The sequence below is a fragment of the Myxine glutinosa genome, chromosome 9, assembly GCF_964187855.1.
Source record: "Myxine glutinosa chromosome 9, kmMyxGlut1.1, whole genome shotgun sequence".
Classification (NCBI taxonomy): domain Eukaryota; kingdom Metazoa; phylum Chordata; class Myxini; order Myxiniformes; family Myxinidae; genus Myxine; species Myxine glutinosa.
Window position 1 is genome coordinate 25294326 of NC_136269.1, and position 20038 is coordinate 25314363.

The window sequence follows — 20038 nt, forward strand, 5'->3', positions numbered from 1 at the left end:
AGCTTTTGGGTCTCACCATCTGCCATGATCTTTCTTGGGAAAATCACATTTCCAAGCTGGCCTCCAAAGCCAGTCGCCGACTGGGCATCCTCCGTCGTGCGAAGTCCTTCCTAGGCACACCTGAGCTCTTCACCACATACAAGGCTTTCATCCGCAGCTCAATGGAATACTGTTCTCCCCTATGGGCTGGTGCTCCTGCCTCACACCTGGCTCGGCTTCACGCTGTTGAATCCAAAGCTTTCAGAATCATTGGAATCTCCCGCGATGAAGCTATCTCTGAGGGCCTTTCACTCACTCACCGCAGGCAGGTAGGTGGTCTTTCTGTCTTCTACCGACTCCTCTCCGGCCTTGCTCCCCCAGCTCTCTCTGTGCTCTGTCCCCCAAATATTCCTACAGGTCGCACAAGATCTGCCAGCCACCCTCTGATGGTTAAACTGCCGAAATCTCGGCTCTCTGCTCACCTTCACTCTTTCATTCCTCTTTTCTCCCGCCTCTGGAACAAACTCCCACACTCACTTCAATCGCACTCCTCCCTCCAGGTCTTCAAAACAGCTGTTCACCACCATCTCTTATCTTCCCCCATCCAAAACCTTGATCTTTTCTACCCCCACTAATTCACCCCAGATCCACCTTGTTTGAAATTCCAACTTCTTTCCTGGAAGTCTTGGCAGTGTCCATATGTTTTATACCTCTCCCACCCCCCCCCCCCCCCCCTTCCCATGCCTCCCCCCAAAGCCCTCTCCCTCCCACAGTTCTCTCGATGTCTCCATGTCTCTCGGTCCCTGCTCTCAAATGTTGTGTTTGTGTCCTTCCCCCTCTCTCCCCATCTTGTCTACCGCTCCCGATGTTGTTTGTTTTGTGTGTCTGTTTATCTTTCTGTGTGATTAATGTTCGCTCTTTCACGAGCCTCGATCTTGTATACAAAAAAAAAAAAAAAAAAACAGCTCTATTTGTTATTGGGTCATTCATTATTTATGATATTTATGATATTTGATATCCTCGTGGAATGTTTTGCCTTCTTTCAACTTTGCTTATGGTGTAAAGCGTGGGGATTTGTGATGGTGCGCCATCGACTTCGCTCTAGTTTTTGTATACTGCTTATTTTTTTTATTTTTTATTTTCCTCCAGTGCCAAGGATGGGGAGTTTCGGCAGTTCCGTGGCCCAAGAAACTCTGAGGAGCTGCTGCGTTTTGTAACGGATCAAGCATGGGAGCGCTTGGACCCTGTGGCGACATGGAAGGCACCTTCCTCTGTCCTGTAAGAACCTCAAATAGTTTTGTTTGCATCTCTATTGTATGTAGGTGCACATATTGCTATTTACAATGTTGCTTTGACATAAAACGATTAGATATCCATGCTAAATACTTTTCTACTTAATGGAAAATAATTAGAAGACAAAAGAGTTGATATGAAAGTCATTTTGCATTCCCAAGACAAGGAATGTAGGTTAATTTGCTAATTGGAGCCAGTCTCTGATTTGGGTCTTATTACTGTTTAGTGCATGCATTCGCAATCATACCACCAACTGGGACACGGACACACTTGGATTCTGATTGATAGTGGGGGGCCAATACATGTGTTGGTTAGTAGAATGAATATGTGTAGAAACGAGCGATGCAGGCAAGACCCCTTGCATTTGGATGTAGTCCACCAATAACATCATTTTAACCACTGCTTTACAAGTCCAGTTGCAGCATTGCTCCAAAATAAATTGGCTTTTTTTTTTTTTTTTGTATAAAAGATCGAGGCTTGTGAAAGAGCAAACATTAATCACACAAAAAGTGAAACCGACACAAACCGACACATAAAACACAAAATAAGGGGAGCGGTAGACGAGATGGGGAGGGAGGGGGAACGACACAAACACAACACTTGAGAGCAGGGACATCGAGAGAACTGTGTAAGGGAGAGGGCTTGGGGGGAGGTGGGAGAGGTATAAAGCATATGGACCCTGCAAGGACTTCCAGGAAAGAAGTTGGAATTTCGAAAAAGTGTATTTGGGGTGAATTAGCGGGGGTAGAAAAGATCAAGGTTTTGGATGGGGGAAGATAAGAGATGGTGGTGAACAGCTGTTTTAAAGACCTGGAGGGAGGAGTGGGATTGAAGGGAGTGGGGGAGTTTGTTCCAGAGGCGGGCGAAAAGGGGAATGAAAGAGTGAAGGTGAGCAGAGAGCCTAGATTTTGGCAGTTCAACCATAAGAGGGTTGCTGGCAGATCTTGTGCGACCTGTAGGAATATTTGCCGGACAGAGCACAGAGAGCTGGGGGAGCAAGGCCGGAGAGGAGTCGGTAGAAGACAGAAAGACCACCAACCTGCCTGTGGTGAGTGAATGAAAGGCCCTCGGAGTTAGCTTCATTGCAGGAGATTCCAATGATTCTGAAAGCTTTGGTTTCAACAGCGTGAAGCCGAGCTAGGTGTGAGGTAGGAGCACCGGCCCAGAGGGGGGAACAGTATTCCATTGAGCTGCGGATGAAAGTCTTGTATGTGGTGAGGAGCTCAGGTGTGCCAAGGAAGGACTTCGCACGACGGAGGATGCCCAGTCGGTGACTGGCTTTGGAGGCCAGCTTGGAAATGTGGTTTTCCCAAGAAAGATCATGGCAGATAGTGAGACTGAAAAGCTTGAGCGACAGAACTTCTTGGAGAGGATTGTTGAGAAAGTAGATGGGAGGGTTTTCCAGTCGGTCTTTTCGGAGAGACATAGTAAGAGTGTGAGATTTGTCAGGATTGAAAGACATGTTCCACTTGTTTGACCAGTCTGTGATTTTGTTCAGGTCTGCAGAGAGTGAGGAGGCTGCAGGCTGCCGATCTGAGGGATGAGGAATGGAGCGGCAGAGAGTGGAGTCATCAGCAAAGAGATAGAGAGGATTTTCCAGAGAGTCGGAGAGATCGTTGATGAAGACCAGAAAAAGCACAGGGCCCAGTACACTACCTTGGGGAACTCCAGCCAGAACAGGAATGGGCGATGAGAGAAATCCATTCAGGGCCATACGTTGACTCCGACCAGAGATGAAGTCCGCAAGCTAAGCATGGAGATTTCCATGGATACCATAGGAGGAGAGTTTGGTGAGCAGAGTTGGGTGCCAGACCGTATCGAAGGCACGTGATATGTCAAGGGAGACGGCTCTGATTTCCTGTTTGGCATTGAGGACCTCCATCCATTTTTGAGACAGCAGAAGCAACATGTCCAGAGTAGAATGACCTGGTCTGAATCCAAATTGATGATCGTAGATCAAGCCATTGGAGAAGAGGAAGGATTTGATATCCGAAGCAATGATGGATTCCATGACTTTGCTGATAATTAGGAGCAGGTTGATTGGTCTGTAGTTGCAAGGATCTGTTTTTGCACCTTTTTTGTGTAAAGCGGTAATGTTTGCGGATATCCAAGATGCTGGCAGATGAGCTTGAGCAATAGAGAGTGTGAAAAGAACTGAGAGAGGGGGAGATAGAGCGGCAGAGCAGGATTTTAGGACCTGTGGGCTGATGCCGTCTGGTCCAGTTGCAGAATCGGTCAAGGTTTGACAAAAACATCTCCACCTTGTCAGGAGAGAAGGACACAGAGTCCAGGAGAGCAGAGGTGCAAAGGTGCATGTCCAGCAGATGTGAAATAAATTTGGACGTCGCAGTGAAAGAATATCAGAATTAGACACAAGTGAGGGAGGGCATGGATGGGGGTAGCTCTGTGGTATGCTCCCGCTCCATCCCTTTCCTCACTTCAAATGGCACCATGGCCGACTCCTCTCGTGACGAGACTGAATGCCTCAATTCTGTGTATTCTTCCAAATATATGCCCGCAAATCTTCGCTCTTTGTACCCACCCTTCCCAGTTGCACACAACTGCTCCTGGACTCTGTATTCTTTGCACTGAAGAAGGTGGATACGTTTCTGGCAACCGTCGACTCTCCTGCCTGGGTTACTGATTTACTCTACTCTCAAAGCCAATGTGTGGCTCTCAACGGAATCTTATCATTTCTTTTCCTTTTCAAGGCTGAAGTGCCACAAGCCAGTGTTCTCGGCCCCATCCTATTGTGGATCTTCATCAACGATCTCTCTGACTCTCTGGACCATCCCCTTTATCTATTTGTTGATGACTCAATCCTCTGCTGTGACATCCCTCATCCTTCAGATAGGAAGGCTGCAGCCTCTTCCCTCTCTATATACCTTGAAAAAAATCAACAAATGGTCAAACACCTGGAATATGTCTTTCAATCCTGACAAATCTTACACTCTCACTCTCTCTCGCTGAAAGGACCACCAACAACAACAACAACAACATGCATTTTAAGGCCATTTTCCCTGCTAGAGTGGGGGTTAGCCTTGCGGTCCCCATGACAATCTTCTCCATTTTGCCCTATTTTCTGCATCTCTCCTTGTTAATCTGGCGTTGGCTTAGCGGTTAGGGTGCCGGCTTGGGATCCTAGGATCCTGGGTTCGAATCCCGGTCAATCGCTGAATTAACGCCAGGGGGGTTGACTCAGCCTGTCATCCTTCCAAGGTCGGAAAATTGAGTACCAGCTTGCTGGGATGAATGATCACGGTGTGTACCCCGATTCAGAATAGGCACACCGTATCCCTGCGCATCGTAAGAGCGTGACCAAGGGTTGGCGTCAGGAAGGGCATCCGGCCATAAAAACATTGCCTCAAACAGGGAACCATGATTGTCATGGGGCCCGCAAGGCTAACCCCCGCTATAGCGGGGAAAAATGGCCTTAAAACGATCATTCATTATATATTCTCCTTGTTTAACCCCCTTGCCCGCATTTCTTCTTTCACCATCTTTAGCCAAGTCTTTCTCGGTCTTCCCCGTCCTCTACTTCCTTCTACATTCTTTTCCATCACTCTTCTCAACTAGTCACTTTCCTCCTTCCTCAACACATGACCAAACCATCTCAACCTGTTCCCTCTTCACAGCATCAATCACAGGCTCTATTCCCATCATCTTTCGCAATTCATCATTTGTCTTCCTCTCTCTCAATGATACTCTGCACATCCACGAACCATTCGCATTTCCACCCTTTCCAGCCTTCGTTGCTGCTCTACATTCATGACCCATGTCTCGCTCCCATAAATCATGACACTTCTCACACATGCAGCATACACCTTTCCCTTCAGCTTCAACGACACTCCCCTCCTCATCAGCACGCCACTCAGTTCCCGAAACTTCTTCCATGCACATCTCACTCTAGCAACCGTTGCCATGTCTGATTCAGCTTCTCATCCCTGGTGTTGGGCTAGCGGCTAGGGTGCCGGCTTAGGATCCTAGGATCCTGGGTTCGAATCCCGGTCGATCGCTGAATTAACACCAGGGGGGTTGACTCAGCCTGTCATCCTTCCGAGGTCGGCTAATTGAGTACCAGTTCACTGGTAATTCCCTGTTTGTCGTTAAAAGGCGGCAAAAAGGGTTGGCGGCACGAAGGGCATCCGGCCGTAAAACATTGCTTCAAAAAGCGGACCAAAAAACAACAACAACCACGGTTCCCGAAAAAGGCCAACCCCCGCTTTGCGGGGAAAAATGGCCTCTAAATGTGGTTATTCAGCATGTCTCCGAGGTAGCAAAATGTTTTCACACCTTCCAGCTTCACGCTGTCTCCAAGATCCAACTCAACATTTCCGCCATCTGCAGCTCCCTCTGTGCACACCTTACATTTGAATGTAGCTGCCACACTGGTTAATGACCCTTTCAGACCACTACATTTTTGATGAACCCACTCAGCGCACATTGTACATTGAATGGAGTTCACTCCGACACCCTTGCTGCACACAGCACACGGCCACTTCCCAGTTCTTTCCACCTCACCACATGCTTTACCACTTGCCATCACCTTCGTCTTTCCTATATTCACCTTCAGACCTTTTGTCTCCATACATTCCTTCCACTTGTTCATCTTTTCCTTCAGTCCATCCATACTTTCCGCAATCAACACCAGATCATCTGCATACAACAACTCCCATGGTAAACCCTCCTTTACATTCTGAGCCAGCACCTCCATCACAGCTACAAATAGTAGTGGACTTAGTACCGACCCCTGATGCACTCCCACCTTCACCTCAAACTCACCACTGTTCCCGTCCTTCGTCCTTACAGCTGTGCGCGCTCTTTTGTACATTGCCATCACTACTTTGATCAACCATTCCTCCACTTCTAACTTCCTCAATGCCCATATCAATACTTCGCGTGGAACCCTATCGAATGCTTTAGGGTTTCGAATGCGCCGAAAGGACCACCCCATTTTTTTTTTTTAACAATCCTCTTGAAGAAATTTAGTCATTTAAACTCCTGGGTTTTACTATCGGGCACAATCTTTCTTTGGCAAACCACATTTCGAAGTTGGCCTCCAAATTCAGCCGACTAGGCATCCTCCATTGTACAATGTCCTTCTTTAGCGCAACTGAACTGCTATCTACCTACAAGGCCTTCGTCTGCAGCTTGATGGAGTACTGCTCTCCTCTTGTCTGGTGCCCATGCCTCGTACCTTGCTCAGCTTGATGCCATGGAAACCAAGGCTTTAAGCATCATTGGAATCTCCCGTGATGAAGATGAAGCTTTGGCCTATCGCTTTTCCATTGCCAACAAGTCATCATTCTTTGTCATCTACTGCCTTCTTTCCGGTCTTGCACCATCTGCTCTTTGTATGCTCGCTTCTGGTATTCTTCAGGGTGCACATAGTCCTCCAGCAACCCCATTCTGGTGAAATTCCCATAATCCAGCATCACCGTGCACCTCTCTACTTATTCTTTCCTATTTTTTTTTACCACCTGTGGAACCAACTTCCACCTTCTGTTCAATCTAATTCTTCCCTTCAAGTCGTCGAGACAGCTGTTCACCACCATCTCAGATCATCCCCCATCCAAAACCATTTACTTTTCTACCCTTGTCCAGAGCCATAGAATACCAGAGTTTGGCGAACTTAACAACAGTCGCCAGGTTGTCGCCCAATTATTCACGTGCTGTGTAGTGTTAATTACGTATTATTGCAATGTACCTTTTGAAACATTTGGACCTTTTAAATCCTTTCGACCTTTTAGACCCATGTACACCTTTTAGTCCCATACAGACCTTTGATGTTTGGACAATTTAAACCATCAGACACGTTAGACCCTTCAGACATCTTGGACCTTCACAAACCTTTGACTTTCGACCCTTCAGACACTTAAATCCCAACATCTCTTAGACATAGAGCTTTAACTTTAGACCCTCCAAATGCGTTAGACCCTCAAGATCTTTAGACCCCATTAAACCCTCAAGGCTTTTTAGACAATAGACCTTTTAATTCCTCAAGACCTTCAACAAGTAAAATCTATCTCATGTAAAAAAAAAGAAAGTTAGAATAAGTTGATTATTCTGGAACTGAAAATACGATTTAATAATGAATTATTGTGAATTACTAAGGACAATGTATAAGTTGAAGTTAAACATTTGCACCAAAGGAAGTCAGAAACACGACAACAACAATACCAACTCCATCAAATTTTTGGTTTGCTAAATAAGCAAGATGCATTTGCAAAAGCTAGCAAATATAATCTGGTCCGAGTCATATCAGCAGGTGTACCTGTAATTCACTGCAGGTGAGTTTGTATTTAATGACGTCCATTCCCTATCTCTTCACTCATTTCTCATTTCAGCTTTTTCAGTACAGCTCCCACGGCCATGCTTTTACTTTCCAGTTCACCCACTCATGTTGATTTGTTGAGTAAACTCTGAGCTGTTTTCTGTTGCTTTTTGGCATCTCTGTGAAGGTGAACACTGATGAGATTTTCCACCATTTTGATCTCATGTCATGACAAGTAGGAAGAACGATGTGTTTTGTGGGACCATCCTCCGCTTCACAATTCGTGTGGTCAGATTCTTGCATTTGCTGAGTTTGTCGGCACGTACAGATCATTTTCCTCTTTGGATCACATCTTGAATTTGATTCGTAACATGAGAGATTGCCCACTATAAGATCGTACTATCCTAGCTTAGGATGTCACGTGGTACAACTACTGCTCCTACTTGGAATGAATGTAATCGTTAATTTCAGCACAAAATGAACTGCGTTGGCAGCAAGAGAAGTCAAAACAAAGAATTAAATTTACAGTACTCTACTTTAAATGGTAATTGATCTGCCAGGAGAGAAAGGGAATATGTGAAACATATTCCCTTTCTCTCGACATGGCGGATAATTTACCATTCAAGTTACTTACTTCTTATTTGTTCTGATTATACTTGTATTCTAATTTCATAATGATTATAATGTAAAGAGATGTAAATATGACTGCGACCACACAGATGCACACAATTTAGCGTTTCACCTTTGCGAGTATGGGTAACAAGATGGTGCCTTGCGGTCATGTGATCATGTATCCTCCAATCATAATCGTTTTCGCTGAAACTGAGTTTGCCGAACTCTATTATTCTTTAGCTCTACCCTCGTCAACCTCTCCTCCAAAGCTGACCTTCTGCAAAATTTCCAGCTTTTCCTTCCCGAGAGTTTGATTCTGCATCTCTCTTGTCCACCCACTGCGCCCTTTCCTACCCCTCATTCTTACCGGCATCCCGTTGTCCCTCAGCCCTGCAATTGGTGCCCCTCCTCTCTTTCTGTTGCTCCTTTTGTTGTGTTGCGTCTTGATCCGGTCTGTGTTTTAGCTCTTCCATCAGCATTGAGTTTGTATACAAAAAAGGTCTATCTCTATAGACTGTAAACAGCCAGCAGCGAACATCTATGGAAATACCAGAGTGTATGTGGAAGTAGCCATTATGTGACTTGTGACATTTTCATTGTGAATCTACTTGCTTGCTTACACGAGTTGCCAGGGCAATCAGATGATGCAGGAATGTTGAATTTCAGTGTCGCATGTAAAAGTAACATGTTTCATTAGTATAGTTTCCTTGTTGCAGCAGTGCTGATTTAATATGTCTGTGTAATATGTCTGTGCTGATTAGTTTAATATGTCTGCGCACATGGTTCGCACGGATACTCAAATCCTCAAAAATCCACGATTCTGTGCCCGCTTTTACTGGCAGACCCCTTGGATGTGCCATGTTATCTCGCTGTTCTTGACATTTTTCGTCGAATAGACTGACAAACGCTGCAAAAAAATTTCATGCAATTCGAGCCTAGTGATTGACATCTCATTGACTGGTACAGACGCCAACTTGGAACAACGTTACACACCTCTATATCTCCTAAACCGTCCATGGAATAAAATGAAACATGGCTCATTGTCAAGTAGTCCCCATGGGGAATAAGATATGTTAATGATGATGTCATAATTCGACAAGTACAACGCTTCATCTGATCAAAAACAAACAACAACATGCATTTTAAGGCCATTTTCCATGCTAGAGCGGGGGTTAGCCTTTGTGGTCCCCATGACAATCTTCTCCATTTTGCCCTATTTTCTGCATCTCCCCTTGTTAACCCCCTTGCCCGCATTTCTTCTTCCACCATCTTTAGCCAAGTCTTTCTCGGTCTTCCCCGTCCTCTACTTCCTTCTACATTCATTTCCATCACTCTTCTCAACCAGTCACTTTCATCCTTCCTCAACCCATGACCAAACCATCTCAACCTGTTCCTCTTCACAGCATCAATCACAGGCTCTATTCCCGTCATTTTTCGCAATTCATCATTCGTCTTCCTCTCTCTCAATGATACTCCGCACATCCACCGAACCATTCGCATTTCCACCCTTTCCAGCCTTCGTTGCTGCTCTTCGTTCATTACCCATGTCTCGCTCCCATAAATCATAACACTTCTCACACTTGCAGCATACACCTTTCCCTTCAGCTTCAACGACACTCCCCTCCTCATCAGCACGCCACTCAGTTCCCGAAACTTCTTCATCTGATCAGTATGAATTTTTTTTTCTCTCTGCAGTTGTTGGTCTGTTGGACACGAAATTTTCACCATATGAGCGCCTCCTGCTGTAGAATATTTAATGATAACTGTGATGTCATCGGTCACGTGGTACAGGAGCCATCTTGGGAAAAAACTGAAAAACGTTGCACCTCTATCTCCAAAACCACTCCATGGGGGGGGGGGGGGGGAATTTATGTGGCTCATTGTGAAGAATTTTGCATGGAGAATAAGTGATGTTAATGATGACGTCATTGGTACCTTAATTATGACGTCATAATTCGACAAGTACAACACTTGGTCCGATAAATTTGAAATTTCTTGAGCATGATCTTCGCAACAATTATATTAAATAATGTAAATTTATAATGTCACCGGTCAGGTGGTCTGGCAGCCATATTGGATCAAATTTAAAAAAACAGAAGAGTTGGCCTGCACTAAGTTCACTGCATGGGCTAAGTGTTCTATTAATACCACCTTGTTGTTAGCTGTGACATCCTGGTGATACTGCCATACCCTCGCCTTTGACTCTTATTGGTGGCTCGATGGGGAACTTTGGACATGGCTAACTGACATGTTGAGTTCATTTTTCCTGCTCAACAACAGAAATGAAATGGCATATATCTGAAATAATCTTGTCAAATCAGACTTCCACCTCTCAATCACCTTGCACTATTTTCTTATTTTTAATGTGTTTGTCCAGTTAAATGCACAGAATTTATAATTTGCAAATTATCACTTTCACTATTACCAAGGATGTTTCTTCTCATCCTTCCCTACCCCAAACGGAAGCCTCATTATGCCTGTTATGTGAATAATTCTCACCCCATTATATTATTATTATTATTTTATATTATTTTCATAACAACACAACATTCATTATGTACTTAATGTGTACTTCCAGGATGACCGGCATGTCGTGCCTCTTTCAACTCTCTATGTGGATCAGGGTGAGCGTTACCATGCAAGACAAATTAATTGACCAAATTTTGCAGGGCCTCTACCTATTATCAAATGAAGCATAAGTCACACAAAGTGTTTCTGGAATCCTAAACTAAAACAAAATGTTTTGTCTTCAGGTAACTCACAATTACATGGTAGTGGATTTGGGCCTGCCTGTGTGGGTTTCCTACATGATCTTTGCTCTCAGTATGCTGTTAGTCGGCCTGCTGCTTGGTTTGGTAAGTTGCTTTGTTTCTTCATCATTTTTATTTTTGGGCCTTGAATGAAGTCTGTTTGCCTAACTTGGTAATGTAAAGGTCAGTGCTATAGGTGGGGTGTTCGGGAGTGAGAAAAGAAAAGCTCGCTCTTTCACGAGCCTCGATGTATACAAAAAAAAAGAAAAAAAGAGAAGCTTGAACAAACATTGGGATGTATGGAAAATGGCGGTTTGGAAGAAGTGTGATATTTATCATAAAGAAAAGTGCATCAACCCAAATAAGGTAACCAGATCTACCCTGCTAGTCTAACAATAAAGAAGTGAGAGCAGATCTGGACTCGGGAGACATTTCACCCACTTCCTCAGGCCGATAGACATGTTATTGGCCTGAGGAAACCTGCTGAGACGTGGGTGAAAGGTCGCCTGAGACCGGATCTGCTTTCGGTGGGTGGAGGATGTGTTTGTCTGCCTGTCTCTGTCTCTCTGTGAGCATATCCCAAAAATTTATGGACAGTTGAGGATGAAACCTAGTGGGCAGGTTGGTTGTGTGACAAAGACAAATTGATTTGATTTTGGTGAAGATCAGGATACCAGATTTTTTTTAAATTCTTAAGTGTTTTTTCACCATTGACGGATGGGGCCAAAAACGATATATAGCATGAAATCTGAGTTGTGGATGGGTTATTACAAAACTTTGTGGATGAGTTGGGTAGGCGATGAGAACAAGCAGATTAGATTTTTGTCCAGATCCGGCCTATCAGTGGGATAAAAAAAAACAAAAAAAAAACACCGTCTAGAGGCCATTTTCCCCCGCAAAGCGGGGGTTGGCCTTTTCGGGGACCGTGGTTGTTGTTGTTTTTTGGTCCCCTTTTTGAAGCAATGTTTTACGGCCGGATGCCCTCCCTGCCGCCAACCCTGTTTATCGCCTTTTTACGATAAACAGGGAATTACCAGTGTACTGGTACTCAATTTGCCGACCTCGGAAGGATGACAGGCTGAGTCAACCCCCCTGGCGTTAATTCAGCGATCGACCGGGATTCGAACCCAAGATCCTAGGATCCTAAGCTGGCACCCTAGCCGCTAGCCCAACACCAGGGACTTAAACACCGGCCTATCAGTGGGATACAGAACATAAACTGTTCAGCCTGGCGGAGGTTTGCGTTTCACCGAGTTCTGTTCTAGTTTATTACTCGACTAGCAGAAAACCGGGTTCCACCAGGTTGTTCCAAGGGAATTAGTTCGCATTTGAGTGTGGAATATTTATTGAGTTTGACAGGGATGTCTTTTGATAGCATAATGGCATGGGCCCGTAGAAGCTGGGCGTAATGCAAAATGTGACCAAGTCCTCAGTACCCCTTTCTTCTTCAAGCCCCACTAAAACTCCAAGGCCTTGACCTCACCCTCCTAACCCGACGGCTTCAATCCCACTCCTGCCCTCAACATTCCAAGCCTTCAAACGCCGCTCCCCACCACAACTCCTCCACCCTTTAACCCCCCCCCCCCCCCCGTGTGTGTGTGTGTGTGTGTGTGTGTGTGTGTGTGTGTGTGTGTGTGTGTGTGTGTGTGTGTGTGTGTGTGTGTGTGTGTGTGTGTGTGTGTGTGTGTGTGTGTGTGTGTTAGACAGATATAGATAGACTATCAGGGTATATCTCGTTTTCTTTTCCCGTTGGATGCACCCTTTTCTTTACGGTATTGATGTGTAATCCCAACAGCCCCAATATATGTACTGTATATGTTTATACAGACTTGGCATTTAATATGGAATATTTTTTTTTCCTTGACTTGGGTTTACTTTCTTAACTCAGTTTATCAATCTGGTGAGTTTCTTTTACACTTTGGTGATTTATTTGTTAAAAGAACCATGTCTCTGATTGTCTGTCACAGCAAGAAGTCAACAACAGGATTATATCACAGGTGGCGTGGCAAAATGTACGGACAGGTGCATTTGATGATTGGCTTCACAGTCGGGTATACAAGGGTTGTTGCGTTCTGTATTAGTGGAAAACAACTGCTGCACGTCTCCAAAAGTTATTGCCACTTCCTCTGGAGATGGTCCGTCAACTCGACAATGCTGTTTGTCATGGAGTGGTGGCTTTATGGAATTACGGCATGAAACAGCGTGCTATTGCCCGGCAGTATGGCATCACTCAAGGTCAGGTGTCAAAGATCCTGAAACGAAATGCTCAGAGGGGTGTCCCTACTCCAATACCGAGGCCAGGACGTCCCCGCAGAACCACAAGGAGGGATGATCGCCAGCTGCACCGGTTAATTCCTCAATGGCCGTACCAAGTCAGCTAATCGGCTTAGGACTGAGTGGCAGCAACTGACAAATGTGCCTGTATCCAGAAGGCTCGTCAACCAACGACTGGTTCAAGCAGGCTATTGTGCCAGGCATCCCCTGAGAAAGCCACGCCTGACCAGACAACACCACCAGCGCCGATTGCAGTGGGCCAGAGAGCACCGTCAATGGCAGCCAGGACACTGGAATCACGTGATCTTCAGTGACGAGTCTAGATTTCTGGCCTATCGTCAAGATGGCCGCGTCCGAGTGTGCAGACAAGTGCATGAAGCCTACAACAAAGATTGTATAGTGCCAAGAGTCCAAGCTGGAGGTGGTGGGGTGACCGTTTGGGCTGCTTTTGATGCAGGGGGCAAAACTGACCTGGTTGTTCTGAATGGAAACCTGAACCATTTCAAGTACAGGGCCATTCTGGAAGAAACATTGCTTCCATTTGCTCGTGCAGCCTTTCGAGGAAACTTTGTCTTCCAAGATGACAATGCACAGCCTCATCGTGCTCGCATGATCCAACACTTTCTTGCTGACCGTGGTGTAGAGCATATGGAGTGGCCTGCCATGTCCCCGGATATGAATCCGATAGAGAACTTGTGGGCAGAATTAACGCGTCAAATCGACCACTTGGACCAGCAGCCGACCTCTGTGCGTGAATTGCAGCAGGCTATTGTCACTGCATGGCAAGCGATTCCTGTCCAAACCTTGGCAAATCTCATGGACTGCATGCCTCAACGTGTACGTGCTCTCCTGAATGCTCGTGGGGGTTACACGAAGTACTGAACTGTAATTTTACTGTCCGTAATCCCAGTCGTAATTTAACTTTTGTTTTTGTTAAAAAAAATTTTGGCTAATGTGCAAAATAGAGATACTTCTGGAAAACGTACAGAAGTTTAACACCGTACTGTCCATGAATTGAGTTCGATATCAGTTTACATCACTTTCAAGGATCAATTTATTTGTTTCGAAATGTCAAATGTGGTGTTTGTTTCTTTTGAAGGTCACATTAACAAAATCTAGAATAATTTCAACATAATTCCAATGAACTTTTGGTTCTAAGACATCTTGAAAAGTAAGTTCACCCCCACAAAAAAAATATTCCATATTAAATGCCAAGTCTGTACATAGCTGTGCACTGTGCCCATTGTTCAAACCAAATTTACCCGAATTTAAAAGCCATGTTGCTTAATAAAATGTAAGAATATTTTTTTTAGCCTAATTTGGTTAGCTTCTGCTGATTGACTCATAAACTCGTGTTGTTCCAGATTTTTGTTTTGCTCACAGACTGCATCTGCCCAGCCAAGCACATTGAGCAATCTCTGATTGAAGGTATGCGACGTGCTCTTGCCAATTACTTTGCCAGATTCCTGCCAGTTTTTGGGCATCTAATTCTATTTGTGTCACGTGCATTTACATAATGTTCATTTGTTTTCTCAAATTCATTTCTGTTTTTGGCATGGCCTTCCTTGTGACTTTATTGGCGGGCCATGCGATGAATTTGTACTTGGCGGTGAGTTTGGGCATTGCAGCAGCAATCATGTTTTCTTAGAATGACCACATAATGTGGAAGTATTTGCAGAGCCAAGCCAAAGGTGGACAGAGGTCATGTTTTCACGCGTCTGTCTATCTATCTGCAGGATATCTCAAAATGTTGTGGATGCATTCAGACAGAATGTGACATGGACAAATTGATCAGATTTTGGTGAACATCCGGATCCAGATTCAAGAATTTTTTAAAAGTGGTTCTTCACCACTGAGAGTGCCCAAAATGATATGTAGCATAATATTTCAAAAAGTTGTGGACAGGTTGTGACAAAACTGGGAGGTTGAGTTAGGTCGGTGACAAGAACAAGCCGATTAGATTTTGGTTCAGGTCCGGATCCATATCCGTCCAATCTGAGATACGTAAACTGTTCATCCTGGTGGAGGTATACGTTCTACCAAGTGCCGTTGTCAGTTTTTTTAACTCAACTGGACTATATCCAGCTGAGTTTTTGTCGACACCCAGTGTCTGTCATCCGTCGTCCCTCCGTCTGTCGTCCATCTGTCTGTCTATCTGTCGTCTGTAAACAATTCGACGTCTACGCTCTAAAAGTCACATAAAAAAATCAAATTTGATGAAACTTGTTATGCAGCATCTTTAAGACATAAACTAGTTTGGGATTGCATTTGGGCGTTGCACGCCCAAAAATGGGCGCAGCAGGGCGGCCATATTGAAAAATCAATTTTTGTCAATCTGGTACTTCTTCATGTAGCTAGAAGGCTGAAACTTGGTGTGTAGACAGTATGTAACAAACCTCAACACATATATTACAGGTTTTGACGATGTCCGAAAAATGACCTCGTCGTGACCGATGACATGACTTGACCCATAAACATCAGTTTGGAAAGAAAAAATCTATTATGCATACTCCAACCATATTGATATAGACCAGTTGAGTTCAGGTTCCCTGGAACTAGTTTATTTATGGCAGAGTGGCCAGACGGAAGCCTCTCCTCAGTGAAAGACACATGAAAGCCCACTTGGCGTTTGCAAAAAAGCACCTAAAGGACTCTCAGACTGTGAGAAACAGTCCTAAAGGACTCTAGTTTATTTATACATATTGCCATTTTACAGGGTCTGCAATGCTACTTTGCGCACTAAACTTTCATCCTTTGATGTACTAACGTCTTATCTGGTTCACTGACTTCCTTCACATGCACAAGCAGCATGTCCCTTCGCATTGCATTGTTGTTCACTCGATCCTTTTCTGATTTTCGTCAACTGCTCTTCCACTTGCTACTTCTTTTAGGGGAAATGTTCTTGGCACACTGGTTTTTATCTTTTTCAGCCTTTTTTTTTTACTCCCAATGCAATGTATCACTTTTCCAAGGACTCCATCTTGTACTGTACAGTTTATCATCCTTGCAACAGACAGATTGCAGCAGAATCTCTCTGTTGACTTTCCAAAAGATAAATCGTAACTATAGCGTATGAAACATGTGCTTCATTTCAACCAAGTCTTGTGTTGTCAAAACAGGGCTAGAAGACAGGGCAGCACTTCCGTCTCTCGGGAAGGATCCTACATGAATTCTTCCCGTCCTCTTGTGTGGTCAACCACTCGCTGAGATCCATTCTCTAGAGGTTATTATCCATACAGTCGGTTATTATCTCTTGTAGGTTTTTGTTAATTACAAAGCTGACTTCAGGAAGCAGACACTTTCAGTATTTGCAGAGCCAAACTGTTCCTCGTTTCTCCTGAACACTGCACAATAAAAGCCATTCATGAGGATATCTGAACTACACGTCCTCACTTTGGGTTGGAGTCCATCCCTGTCTCCAACGAAACATTCTGATACAACAGAAGGCAAAGCTCTCTGAACATCATTGGCGTGGCCTAAGATCAGAGGCTCAGCGTTTGCTCCTCTCCCATTGATGACAGATTACAGTACTTGTTTTGTTTTTTGATCTCTATGCTTGTCTTGTACCATCAGCTCTTTCAATAATCCGTCACATTCCAGTATTGTTTGATCAAGCACCCTCACTCTTGCTTTTCTGTAAGAATTCTGTTTAACAGGTCCCTTTCGATCATTTTCCCTTTATATTACCTCCACCGAAGGTTGACGGATGTTATATTTTCACCCCTGTTTGTTTGTCTGTCTGACTCGGTCGATCTGTGAGCAGGAAGGATATCTCAATGTTATGGATGGATCCAGATGAAACTTGGTGGACAGGTTGGGTGAATGACGTGGATTAATTGATTCGATTTTAGTGAAGATCCAGATCCAGATCCGGCTACTAGAATTTAAGTGATTCTTCGCCATAGAGAGATGGGGCTAAAAACTATGTATAGCATATATAATGTTTTAATAAGTTGTGGACGAATTGTGACAAAACCTTGTGGATGATTGGGTGGGTGACCATAGCAGGCCGATTATATTTTGGTTCAGGTCCGGATCTAGATCCGGCCTATCAGTGGGATGCACAATGTAAACTGTTCAGCCTGGCGGAGGTATGTGCTCCACCCAGTGCCTTTGTAGTCTTTTGAATGGAACCATCTTCTAGCTTCAATTCAGTCTTATTCCTCCCTTTGTCATTTTTTTTTGTGCTGATATAATAATCATCATTTTGTAAAATCCTATTTTTACTTATAGTTGTTCGTCTTAATTTTTCTACAGTTATATACAGTGCATTCAGAAAATGAAAGCCCACAGAATCTTGTTTCTCACAGTCTGAGAGTCCTTTAGGTGCTTTTTTGCAAACTCCAAGTGGGCTTTCATGTGTCTTTCACTGAGGAGAGGCTTCCGTCTGGCCACTCTGCCATAAAGCCCAGATTGGTGGAGTGTTGCAGTGATGGTTGTCCTTCTGGAAGTTTCTCCCATCTCCACACAGGATCTCTGGAGCTCAGCCAGAGTGACTATCAGGTTCTTGTTCACCTCTCATACCAAGGCCCTTCTCCCCCGATTGCTCAGTTTGGCCGGGCGGCCAGCTCTAGGAAGAGTCCTGTTTGTTTCAAACTCCTTCCATTTAAGAATTGTGGAGGTCACTGTGCTCTTGGGAACCTTCAATACAGCAGAATTTTTTTTTGTAGGCTTCCCCAGATCTGTGCCTCGACACAATCCTGTCTCTGAGCTCTGCAGGCAGTTCCTTCGACCTCATGGCTTGGTTTTTGCTCTGATATGCATTGTCAGCTGTGAGATCTTATATAGACAGGTGTGTGCCTTTCCAAATTATGTCCAATCAATTGAATTTACCACAGGTGGACTCCAATCAAGGTGTATAATCATCTCAAAGATTATCAAGAGAAATGGGAGGCACCTGAGCTAAATTTCAATTGTCATAGCAAAGGGTCTGAATACTTATGTAAATGTGATATTTCAGTTTTTTATTTTTAATAAATTTGCAAAACTTTCTAAAATCCTGTTTTCTCTTTGTCATTATGGGGTATTGAGTGCAGATTGATGAGGGAAAAAATGAATTTAAACGATTTCAGCATAAGGCTGCAACATAACAAAATGTGAAAAAAGTGAAGGGGTCTGAATACTTTCTGAATGCACTATCAGTCCTTCCTTCTGCCTGTTCTTTCCTACCAATTTCATTGTATACTAGAAACGCCCACTTCCTTTGGGAGCGGCCTGGGGGGAAAGGTAGGAGAGGTTGGACAAATCAATTTTGAGCTGTGGCTGCTAATCCTCTGTCTCTCCAGCAGGGGTCAGTAAACCACTTGCAGTGTGCCGTGTGCACAGGTGAAAATTGTAGGTTTTCATGTCAACCTCTTGGAGGTTGGGGAGCAAATTGAAGACACAAAGGTAGCACTTCTACTGCACTGCACTATACGTATATGACACGTGCTCCTGGTAGTCCTTTTACTGATGTCAGTCCTCCTTGTCAGCCTGGACATCATAAATGGTGGTAATTAGCACATGAAGAAGCTCGTGCGACTGCAAACATGACGTTCCATATTTTTGGTCCAAGTAAATAGAGTACCAGCTTTCCATCGGTACCATTTTAATTATTCTATGGCATCGGAACCCCTTTCGAAGAATGCGTGACAGACAGGCAGACGGACTCGACTTTTTTATTTATTTATTATTATTATAATATAATGTCCCTCAGCACTCTATCTTCCATGAGCCTAGACATCTGTATCAAAACAAAACTATAATTAGTGTTTATTTTATCAGTCATTTTGTCATATATCACAGGTAGAGTTGTGCTCAATCCACTGGTACTTTGTTTATATGAATCAAAAGCAGCTTTTTCATTTGTCGTGGTTTATATATTGGCCCAAATCACAATTTTACCTTTCTCCATCCATTCTTCTTCCTTTATTTGTTTTATGTGGTTGTATAATATTGTTTTGGATGAGATTTTAAGTTACGAAATGACCTTTTAAGGGCACCTTATAACGACTTTTTTTTAAACTTTGCAGTTGATGAAGATGACGATGACGACGACGACGACGATGAAGAAGAAGAAGAAGAGGAGGAAGGAGAAGAAGAAGAAGCAGATGATGATGATGAGGAAAATGACGAGTTAGAAGAAAAAGAGGAAGAAAGTGATTCTGACAGCCAATATTCTGCTGAGGAACCTAATGGTGAAAGGGAACTTGAGGGAACGGTGGGATTAGAAAGGGAGGAAAGGAATAGCCAGGAGGTGCAAGATGATGTGGATTCTTCTGGGCAGAACACGATATCCAAAAAAGGAAACCAGACCAGCAAAGAAGGTAATGACATTGAGGAGAAGCAGCAAGTAAAAGAAGGTGAAAATAAAGACTTTGACGAGGAAGAAAAGCTCATGGTGGAAGAAACAGATGATGATTCGGGTGTGCGCCACCGAAAGCCTCCAACAAACGATAAGGACATGCAATGAACTGTTTAGCTGTAGTTTGTTGTTGTTGAGCAATGAAAGGTTTATCTTTTGGGGTCCCCCCCCCCCCCCCCTCCCTCCGTGATCCATCTGCCATTTCCCATGGAACGATCCGAGTGAGAGTGAAATTTACATTTTGAGGAATTCAGGTTGTAATCATTCTCCGTGAAATCTCACCCTTGCTAATTTCCCTTGAATAGGCAGTTTTGGTTTTTTGGGCGGTCATCTTCTGTTTTGCATATCGTGTGATTTTGATGTGGGGTGTTTGCACCTTTCTCTCAAGGTGTGTGTGTGTGTGTGTGTGTGTGTGTGTGTGTGTGTGTGTGTGTGTGTGTGTGTGTGTGTGTGTGTGTGTGTGTGTGTGTGTGTGTGTGTGTGTGTGTGTGTGTGTGTGTGTGTGTGTGTGTG

General features: G+C 44.1%; 1 protein-coding gene across 1 annotated transcript in view; it reads left to right on the top strand.

Annotated features, from left to right (window-relative positions):
- The window catches only part of LOC137416754 (thioredoxin-related transmembrane protein 4-like), a 35634-nt gene extending 15877 nt beyond the window's left edge, over positions 1-19757 (top strand). Inside the window, exons 4-8 of the mRNA XM_068102371.2 lie at positions 1129-1257; positions 10737-10782; positions 10912-11013; positions 14547-14610; positions 19194-19757. Of these exons, the coding sequence (XP_067958472.2) occupies positions 1129-1257; positions 10737-10782; positions 10912-11013; positions 14547-14610; positions 19194-19633 (781 nt within the window). The 3' untranslated portion in view covers positions 19634-19757. The remainder of the gene's footprint in view (positions 1-1128; positions 1258-10736; positions 10783-10911; positions 11014-14546; positions 14611-19193) is intronic.
- The last annotated feature ends 281 nt before the right edge of the window (positions 19758-20038 follow it).